The 11,096-nt window shown below is 36.2% G+C and overlaps 1 protein-coding gene across 2 annotated transcripts; it reads left to right on the top strand.

Moving 5' to 3' along the window:
• The first annotated feature begins 6,610 nt into the window (after positions 1 to 6,610).
• LOC121742586 (probable polygalacturonase) lies at positions 6,611 to 10,515 on the top strand. Of its 2 annotated transcripts, XM_042135771.1 has the most exons (6): positions 6,960 to 7,098; positions 7,521 to 7,647; positions 7,946 to 8,066; positions 8,182 to 8,430; positions 9,244 to 9,397; positions 9,804 to 10,515. In XM_042135771.1, exons 2-6 carry the CDS (start codon positions 7,630 to 7,632, stop codon positions 10,327 to 10,329), a joined length of 1,068 nt encoding a protein of 355 aa, XP_041991705.1. In that variant the 5' UTR covers positions 6,960 to 7,098; positions 7,521 to 7,629; the 3' UTR covers positions 10,330 to 10,515. The 2 variants fall into 2 exon arrangements, with proteins under 2 accessions (XP_041991704.1, XP_041991705.1); XM_042135770.1 differs by lacking the exon at positions 7,521 to 7,647 and having other exon boundaries at positions 6,611 to 7,098.
• Positions 10,516 to 11,096: the final 581 nt, after the last annotated feature.

The following is an 11,096-nucleotide window of genomic DNA, read 5'->3' as shown; positions in this document are numbered from 1 at the left end:
CTAGATCTAATGGATATAAATGGTGTTAGCTTGTCATTTTAATTAAGGAGTCACCATAGTGCACCCTTATATATATAAGGGTTGTGATCAATGTCGAACCAATTTTAAAGACCGAACTAGAGACCTAATCTGGGCCATTAGATCTAGTTTATTTGATGAGATGTGCTGCTGTGTAAATTTTTCGGTCTTCATTACAAGCCCATTTTACTTCATTGTATAGGTTTATTACTTCATTCCGTACGTAATACCTTGAAACTACAACATGTTTTTACTTTCTTCCGGTATGTTTTGAATTGATTCAACATATGTTTCATTTGAATTCATTGACCTGAGTTTTTACTTTATTTACATTAAAAAATGCAATTTATTCAAGTGCGTTTATTACTTCATTCAGAAACGTTATTACTTCATTGGATAAGGTTTTTACTTCATTCCAGTAGGACTTCAAATGCTTCTACACATACTTCATTCCAGTAGGACTTCAAATGCTTCTACACATACTTCATTCCAATAATTTATTACATCATTCCATGTGTTTATTACACCATATCAGCGTTGTGGCGGTGGTGATAGATATTGTAGAGAGAAAGAATGGCACGCGACGGCGAAACCGCATTTACGTACTGGAATGAAGTAATAATCCTACTGGAATGAAGTAAAAACCTACTGGAATGAAGTTAAATCTTCGTAACATGTTAGTATGACTTATTTACCTTCGGTTGAATTAAAATAGGCTCGTGATAAAGGCGAAAATAATTGATAAATTTGTGTCTCTCATCCATAAAAAACTAGATCTAAAACCCCTAATTTGGTATGGTTCGGTGGTTCGGTCTTTAAGAGTGGATTTGTGAATAATGAGACTTATATATATATATATATATATATAACTAGAAGAATGTAATCAAATGCAAACTCTAAATATTGTACAAACTCCAAACTATGATCTGAACTGTTAAAAATATCAACAGATTATAAAATAATAGCAACAGAAAATATCAGTACAGTGTCAACAGTTGACACTGTGTTGACATTGTTTTGATATTGTGTTGACATTGTATTGACATTGTGTTGACACTAAAATCTTAAAATTTACACTGTGTTGACATTGTGTTGAAAAGTTTGGAGTTTGTATAACATATGAGTTTGCATTTTATCACTACCCTATAACTAGAAACAACAAATATCATAAACAATTTCACATCCATATGCATATGCCTTTATGATCCTTTTTAATATTATGTGACTAATCAAGCCTGGTATCTGCCCCGGGATTTTCATTGTATACGACCCGTAAGTCCTTTATATTTATTTGACCTTTCCATGAAGGCCCCTCTTTGCTCTTTGTATTGACCTTTCCACAAAGGTCCCTCTTTGATCTTTTGCTTTGACCCGTAGGTCTATTATCATTGTATATGACCCGTAGGTCCATTGCTATTGTATATCAGATTCAGAGCAAGACCGTCACATATCCTCTTTAATCACATGATGCGAATAATTCCAATGTCATATGCCGAACATATCCATTGCACCAATTACATATCCATACATTGCACCAATTAACTCCAATACCATAGATAAACATATCCTTTGCACAAATCACATATCCACATCATATTACACCATCAATATCAAATAACACATAATCATTTCAGGCTCACATCATATAATTCAAATGTTCACTCCAATTTAACACCTAGCAATCAATCACAGAAAATATGTAAAACTAAAAGTGTGATTTATACACACCTGCTTACGACAGAAAATTTTACCGAAGTCGTGATTCTGACTCCTGATTTAAAAGCTCCGACCCTATAAATTAATGGTTGCAAAAAAATAAAATTTACACAAAGAACTCTTAATATATAGGAATACGAATAAATACGAATCTGTGTGTGCCTGCGTGAGATTTTTCTCATTTACCTCTCTTCTAGTTTTATTTCCCTTCCTTTATTTTTCTTCCAAGTTTTTATTTTTTTTCCTTGTATTCCTATAGAGTATATATCGTAGTAGTATGAAAAATAAGTCTCGGTTTTTGCCGACTTAATAATTTGAAAAATCAAACAAAATAAATAAATAAAAGTTATCTAATTTTACATTATCTAATTAGATGACACTTGTTGTTTGATGAATTTTAAGATGATAACTATTGTAGCTATAGGGAAACACGTGTACTAGCTAATTTGTGTTATCCACAATGTACAACTCTAAATAAATATAATAAAATTAATGCGTACTAAAAGAAAACACTTTGCGCACCCATAATTTTAATGAAATACAAATATATGTATTAGATGTGTATGTGTATGGAATATCAAATCCCAAAGTAACTAGTACATATGTGCATATTTAGTGCATGCATGAATCAAAATTAACTATTTCAACAACCTATAATTTATGTACCTTATTTTATAGCTATATTAATTTTTCAGTAATAAAAATAGAAAAAAAAATGTTATCCTAAATGATGTCCATTTAATGTCTCTATAATTTGAAGGATAATAAAATGTGCAAAACATAATAAAATGCACAAATATGCAAATATGATGCATGTTTTGGGTCATGGATGTCACACAAAGTACATGTTATGCCTTGAATCTGTATAGTTTGCTGCTAGCCGAACGGGACGGTATGATATGTTTTTGTTTTAGGATATGTTTTTCTTTTAGGCCTTCATTTTCGACGATCATGTTGTGCATGATAATACATGCGTTAGCCTGTTGCTCGTCCGTGGTGCAAATGAAACGAAGTGCAACGAATCGTATATATAGAGTTTTGAAAAAAAATCGAAAATTGGGATGTCCCCCTGAGACGTCCGTCGAGTCACCACAATAGCGGACGAGAAGACGGACATCCCGACGGACGTCCGCGCATGACCGCGGACGACCCCTCTTCCGTCGATCTGATTTCCGCCCCAATAGTGGACGTCCGCTATTGTGGATGCTCTTAACTATTATAATAATAATATTAATAAAAATTAATAAAAAAAGATAGAGAAGATATATATATATAAATATATATATATATATATATATATATATATATATATAGGGGAGCGTTATTCTCCTTTTCACATCTTAGATCTTTTTTCCTTCTTAATATTTCGCGTTAGATCTAAGGCATCAACGGATCAGATTGATTCTATAAAACTGGTTCCATGTTGCATTATAGAAGGTGGTTGTATGCATTACAGGGTTATTATTGACATTTGACGGAAAAGTAACTGCCACATTTTGGTATCTGCGAATAATGCACCACATGGTCACGAGTAATGCATATAATTGACTATATAATGCACAATATGTGAACTGCAATGCATACGAATAAGATGTACCATGTTATGATGTTTGGACACACGTTTCTTGTTTCCCCTAAGGGTTTAATAAGCTTAGGGGCTAGGGTATAGTACGAAGACACGTATGTAATCTTCACATGGTAACGAGTAATGGATATAATTGACTATATAATGCACAATTTGTGAACTGCAATGCATACAAACAAGATGTGCTGTGTTATGATGTTTGACACACGTTTCTTGTTTCCCCTAAGGGTTTAATAAGCTTAGGGTCTAGGGTATAGTACGTATGCATTAATAACAAATTATAAAACGATACGAATAATTCACCAAATTGTCACGAGTAATGGATGTTATTAACTATATAATGCACAATATGTGAACTGCAATGCATACGAATAAGATGTACCATGTTATGATGTTTGACACACGTTTCTTGTTTCCCCTAAGGGTTTAATAAGCTTAGGGGCTAGGGTATAGTACGTAGACATTACTAACAAATTGTTGTTATTGGAATATACGTATGTGCATTATTTGGTTTAGGTAGTGCATTATGTAGCTGTTAATTGTCATTATCTCAGTATATTATGCATTATTAGAGGTATTGTGTATATGGGTTAATCAACGGATTGAAGATTACATACGTGCATTTAGTAATGTCTACGTACTATACCCTAGCCCCTATGCTTATTAAACCCTTAGGGGAAACAAGAAACGTGTGTCAAACATCATAACATGGTACATCTTATTCGTATGCATTGCAGTTCACATATTGTGCATTATATAGTTAATAACATCCATTACTCGTGACAATTTGGTGAATTATTCGTATCGTTTTATAATTTATTATTAATGCGTACGTACTATACCCTAGCCCCTAAGCTTATTAAACCCTTAGGGGAAACAAGAAACGTGTGTCAAACATCATAACACAACACATCTTGTTCGTATGCATTGCAGTTCACAAAGTGTGCATTATATAGTCAAATATATCCATTACTCGTTACCATGTGAAGATTACATACATGTCTACGTACTATACCCTAGCCCCTAAGCTTATTAAACCCTTAGGGGAAACAAGAAACGTGTGTCAAACATCATAACACAACACATCTTGTTCGTATGCATTGCAGTTCACATATTGTGCATTATATAGGCAATTATATGCATTACTCGTGACCATGTGGTGCATTATTCGTAGCGGTTTCCAGCCATTATTAGATTACTATTGTACCCTCATAATGCACAAAATAGGACAAATAATGCAACTCGGGATTAATTACCCAATGTTGATCTTGACCGTCCATTTCTCTAATCTAATGGTTGATATTAAGAAGGAAAAAAGAGAAAATATAGGAAAAGGAAATGAATACATCCCTATATATATATATATATATATATATCATTTTAGGTCCTCTTTTTGTGCACGTCCAAAATGTCCTTCGTGGCAAAAATGTAAAAATATGATTTTTAGGGGATATTTTGGGTGAAAATTAACACCAGGTCCTAAAAATATGATATTTAAATAAAAAAATGATATAAAACAAAGATTATGTACTCCCTTCGTTCCATGTTAATAGAGTCATTTTTTCTATTTCAGGATTCTTTTAGCACATTATTTTTAAACTCTTTGTCGAAAAGAAATGTCTCTATTAGAGCATCTCCAACAAGGAAAGGCAAATGGAAGAGGTATATCATCTATTTACCTTCTCAAAAAGTGAAATATACCCTTTCAAAAAGTAATACATTCCAAAGAAAAAGGTATATAGAAAGGTAAATGATTTTTAAAAAATAAAATAATACTACAAAATGCGTTAAAAATATAAAGTGTAATATCTTCTCAAATACCTTTTCCATTGCAGAATGATTTTTCATGAAAAGAAGGCAAATTTGGTAGTTATAAGATTTTACCTCTCCATTGATGGAGAGGTAAAGATACCTCTTCAAAATGGGAAAAGGTATAACACCTTCTCAAATACCTCTTCCATTGGATAATGATTTTTCATGCAAAAAAGGTAAATATGGTAGTTATCTAACTTTACCTCTCCATTTATCTCTCCCCTTGGAGATGCTCTTAACAAGAAACGGAGGGAGTACCATTTTTGTGCAAAAGTAAAGTATTTATATTGTTCCCTTTTTATATAGTTCACTCTATTTTATATTGTTTCTCCTAATGTATTCTTCCCTTGTTTAATTCTAATCTCTCTGCAAAAAAAATGCATAGTTTTTTTACGGGACGAGAGAATATTAATTTTGTAAATCTATTAAACTGATAAACTCAGAGTATGGATTAATGTTTTGACGGTCAAAATAAATGTATTTGGATTGAGATTGACGACACTTCTAGTTAGGGCATGTAATTCGGTCATCGGTTAGTCGGTTAACCGATGACCGAACCGAATATCACACTTCTCGGTTAACCGATAACCGACAAATTCAGTTATCGGTTCGGTTTGGTTCCAAAATTAAGGCGTCTACTCGGTAACCGATTGGAACCGAATTACTCCAGTAACGTTAATCAGTGTGTTGGGAGCTTGCAGCCATTCTGGATTCGTTGATGAAGGAAAATCGTTGTTTGATTCGATGAGGAGAGAGCATGGGATTCGCCCTAGCGTGGAGCATTACGCTTGCATTGTGGATCTTCTTGGCAGAGTTAATAGACTAAAGGAAGCGGCTCGGATCATAGCCGATAGGCGAGATGAGCCAGGGGCGATGGTGTGGGGCGCTCTCCTCGGATCGCGCATGATTCACTGCAACGTGGAGCTTGCAAAGAAGGCGAGCAGGATGCTATTTGAGCTCGAGCCCACGAATGCAGGGAACTATGTGCTTCTTGCTGGGATATATGCAGAGGCGAAGATGTGGGACGAGGTGAAGAGAGTGAAGAAGGTGTTGGAAGAGAAGGGGCTGCAGAAGGTACCGGGATGCTGCTGGATTGAAGCGAAGAAAAGGGTGTACTCAATTAGGTCTGTGGACGAGGTGAATCCTCAAATTGAGCTGGTCCATGCTTTGGTGGTGAAGCTGTCGGAGGAGATGATGGAGCAGGGGTACGTGCCGGAGACGAAATCAGTGTTGTACGAGCTTGATACGGAGGAGAAGCAGCGGCGGATGTTGTTGGGGCACAGTGAGAAATAGGCTATGAACTGCATAATTTTTTTTTTTTTAATTCTGTTTCTGTTCGGTTAGCCAGAACCGAACCGACCCTATTCGGTTAGGAACCGAACCGAGGCCAATTCGGTTTCGGTTCCGATGCTTCAATCTCGGTTACTTTTATGCTCGGTTAACCGTTTTGTCGGTTCGAATAACCTGCCCTACTTCCAGTCAGTGGCAAGATTCAGCTGGATCACTCGCTCATTACTTCTTCGATTTTCTACCAAGCTTAGAAACAAATGGTAGATTCTCTCCGATTCTCACGCAGCACCTCTTTCAGACCCGATTCCCGCCGCACTCTGCTTCAATGGATCCCTCAATTTCTTTCCTTCCACCGCACTCCGCTGGCTCTCATCTGGGCCCTCGGTTTCGTTTTCATAATCGCGTGGCAGAGGGCAGCCGTCGATCGCTTCTGGGGCCCACCAGCCCGCTCCATTCCCCGCCTCCGCCCGCTTGTCTTCAATCTCGCCGATTTCGGGGCGGTGGGAGATGGCATTACCGTGAATACCAAGGCTTTTGAGAGGGCGGTTTCGGAAATTTGGAGGCGCGGCGGCGGCCAGCTCAATGTGGAGGCTGGACGCTGGCTCACCGCCCCTTTCAACCTCACCAGCCACATGACTTTGTTTCTCGCCCAAAATGCTGTTATTCTTGGAATTGATGTGAGAGTCCTTTCCTCCTCCTCATCTCCTTATTTGTTCAATTAGGTTTGGCTGGTGAAGGAATGTGAATTAGGACTAGGATGAATTTTGTTTTTCGTTTGGAAGAAAGGTGAAATTTTTGCTCGAATCTTCATGCTTAATAATAGCATTATTGTTTGTAGTGAAATTCTGAGGTAACTAATTAATTCTGTTTGTGATATTCATGTTGTGTTTGCTCCATTGGGAGAACTGAGTATTTAGGGTGAAATACATGAACCATTGGGTTAAAGCACTCCAATTTGGAAACCACTTGACTTTTGGAGCACTTTAATTTGAGAAGTCATCTCATCTCCACATTTTTTGCATTCTGCCTTGGCTTATAAGTAGTTCATTGAACAAAATCCTTGCTCACAATCTTGAGACCATTCTGCTTTTGTCTTCAGTTTACTCTGTGCAATTCGACTCTATGAAGATTTTTAAGTTTCAAATGGAAAAGGGGGACTCCTACCAGGATAACTTATAGCTCCTCCACCCTTGGGTCTGTCATTTGTTATGAATACAGGGCCCCTGGTATGATTTTATTTCTAATCTGCTGAACTATCTTTACTAAGTTCACACTGTGTTTTCATACTTTTTTATTGTTTGTTGAAGCCAAAATAATCTGGCTCTAATTGTTAGCTGATAGATACTGTGCCTGCTGTACTTAATTTCCTGTGATACCAGGTTATATTCAAAATAAAACTTTGTCCCCAGTTTTTCCTGTTTTATCCTTTGTTTCAGTTCCCAACCTTTCACTTGAACAGAAAGTATATTAAACTGTGAACTAGGAGAAAAGACATATAACATGAGATATTTTTGGATGAGACAGGATGAGAATCACTGGTTGCTGATGCCTCCTCTGCCTTCTTATGGTTTTGGAAGAGAAAGAGCTGGGCCAAGATATGGAAGCTTGATTCATGGTCAGAACCTAACGGATGTTGTGATAACAGGTAACATCATATGTGTTAAGTCTTCTCCACATTGTGGTGCTTTTCTGATAAATTTTTCAATGAATTTTGTTTGATGCAACACTAGATCAGCCTTGGTAACTCATGGTTTTAACAGGACACAATGGTACCATCAATGGGCAAGGCCAAACATGGTGGACTAAGTACCGGAAGAATCTTTTGAATTATACAAGGGGTCCACTCCTGCAGCTTATGTGGTCAAGAGATATTCATATATCTGATGTGACTCTGCGTGATTCTCCGTTCTGGACTCTACATCCATACGACTGTCAGAATGTTACTATCAGCAACGTGACCATATTGGCTCCACTATCTGGCGCCCCAAATACTGACGGAATAGATCCTGGTAATTTTATTTTATTCAAATATTTATCAAAATTTTTACGTTGATTTAGATGATAGACTGTTATCTTATTGTTGATTGGTGTAATTAAATGATAGCAGCACGCCAGCACCAAGTTTTGATATAATGTAATGATTTTGAGATGAGATTTTCTGTACAAAAAGATATTCAGTATATAATTAGTCTAGAGAAACTTTGCCTTTTGGATCTAATATTCTCTGTCGAAACATTGAAATTTGTTTGTCATTCAAATATCTAAAGCAAAACACTGGCCTGTGTGATCCTTTGAAATGCTTTCTGTAAGTAAGCTGTGGTTAGGAATTAAAAAGGTGTTCATTCAATACATTCATATACCTCTTACAAATAATCAGAAGGCTAAGAATATATATACTGCAGTTACTTAACAGTGACAAGCTTGACCCCACTTGTTTTGTAATGCAAAGAAAAGGGACTTTGGTGTCTAGTATAACCAGTAGGCAGTAGGATGCATAAAGTTACACATAACATGAATGGTGCTCTTACCTGTAACAAGACTAATTGCTTTGAACTGTCAGTGAAAAAAGGGACAAATTTACAAGATTTAAGTTCTAATGAATAATTGAAATCTCACTTGTAAGAGAAGTGATACTATTTGGATTTTGGACTAGAGTCAGGGATATAGTGGTTTGCCTCCGCAAGGATTCTCGAAACCAAATAATAAATTTTAGCTGCATTATAGAGATGAAAAAATGTCGCTTTACAGCTTCTTTGTGGGTTTTACCTTGCCTGTGGGAACTGATCAAATGAAGTTAAAAACTGCATCTGGTGCGCCTGCAGATTCATGCAAGAACGTATTGATAGAGAACAGTTACATAAGTGTAGGAGATGATGGAATTGCAATCAAAAGTGGGTGGGATCAGTATGGAATTGCTTATGGCCGGCCTTCTGCCAACATTCTCATACGTAATGTCGTTGTGCGCTCAATGATAAGGTCAGATGACAGCTATGTTGCAATTCTTCTGCTAAAGAATTCAGATGACAGGATTCGTTTGTTGGATGTATAAAATACTTTTTTAGCATAATTATATACTCCATCTGAATGCCCTTTGCATCGTGTGTAATCTAAGAGTACTTGTCAGCTCATGTTTTCTTACTGGTAAATGGACGCACATGCCTTTCTTTCTCAAATATGATCTTGCATCTCAGTTACAATTTTCCTTTGCTTTTTAAGGGATTGTTCTCATATTTAGTACACATGCAACTGGATCAACTCTCATTGAGCTTGTCACGATTTTACTTTTGATGTTATCTGTGGTCATGTGTATCTAGATGTTAATAACCATCTGTCATCTTTTCTTGTTATTTTCCGTTGTATTGATGACTGTCATGTATAACAGTGCAGGTGTATCGATTGGCAGTGAAATGTCCGGTGGAGTTACAAATGTAACCGTGGAGAATCTCCTTGTTTGGAACTCGAAGAGGGGTATTAGAATCAAGACAAGTGCTGGTAGGGGGGGTTTTGTTCAGCATATCACCTACCAGAACCTTACACTAGACAACGTGAGGGTGGGTATTGTGATCAAGACAGATTACAATGAGCATCCAGACGAAGGCTATAATCCAAACGCCCTTCCGCTCATTGAAGATATAAGATTTGATGGGATACGCGGACAGGGAGTTCGCATCCCAGTTCGAATCTATGGCAGCCAAGAGATTCCAGTGAGAAATGTGAGTTTCAAGGACATGTTGGTCGGAATAACATACAAGAAAAAGCGAATATTCCAGTGTTCATATGTCCAAGGACACGTGATCGGGAAGATTTTTCCTGCCCCGTGTGAGAATCTTGATGTGTATGACGAACAAGGGCGGCTGGTCAGGCCGTCGACATCTCAGAGCAGCGATGACACGGAATATGATCCATGAATATCTGGAAGGCAGGTCGTTGTCTTATTTGTTGGGTGTCTTGACCCATCGATCTTTTTCGTGTATCTTTTACCTCTCTCTTTTTCAAGAATTTTGGTGGAACAAAATACTACATAGAAAATCAACAACATTGAGTAGTTTTCAAAATTCAAGAGAAATTTGTGTCGAAAGAAGCAAATTTATTCATTGGTGTATTTGTGTAGAGCTTATATTTTTCAAATGAAATAATACGTAATTCGATTTTGACATTTCCCAGGTAAAAATCTTTAAAATTTTGCTAACAGTTACTTAAATTTCAATAGAATCTAACTAATGTTAACCTGTGCGATACACAAAAATCTTTTACTATAATTTTATATTTGCTTGAAAATGTGAAATTTAATACTGTACACAATCGATATTCATGTTTACAATGTTAGAAAGATGGAAAAAAACACTACTATGATCACACTATAAACTTTGTAGTCTCCTTTGAACGGTTAGTCAAAAATTATAAATAATTAATATTCCAAAAATTGTTCATTTTTTTGTTTAGTATGAGTACTACATTTTAGAATTTTAAATTAAATTTACTATAATTTGTTGGCGTTGCAGTGGAAGATTTTGCAATTTATATAAATCAATAAAAAAAATCCTAAAACATAAATAATAAATTCTATACAGAATTGAACCTTTAAAATTCTTCAAAAATCAAAGTGACTTGCTATTGTTTTCTAAATTTTCACCAATTAATTTATGTGAGGTGCAGTGGAGAGAGGTTGTCATAG

Source organism: Salvia splendens, chromosome 7 (genome assembly GCF_004379255.2).
Source record: "Salvia splendens isolate huo1 chromosome 7, SspV2, whole genome shotgun sequence".
NCBI lineage: Eukaryota > Viridiplantae > Streptophyta > Magnoliopsida > Lamiales > Lamiaceae > Salvia > Salvia splendens.
The sequence above is the reverse complement of the archived record's forward strand: the minus strand, read 5'-3'. Positions and strand labels throughout refer to the sequence as shown.

Coding starts and splice junctions, on each gene's coding strand:
- LOC121742586 (XM_042135770.1), top strand. CDS start 6,679: ATGGTAGATTCTCTCCGATTCTCACGCAGCACCTCTTTCAGACCCGAT. Junction 7,099..7,945: donor CTGTTATTCTTGGAATTGAT/GTGAGAGTCCTT, acceptor TGGATGAGACAG/GATGAGAATCACTGGTTGCT. Junction 8,067..8,181: donor AACGGATGTTGTGATAACAG/GTAACATCATAT, acceptor TGGTTTTAACAG/GACACAATGGTACCATCAAT.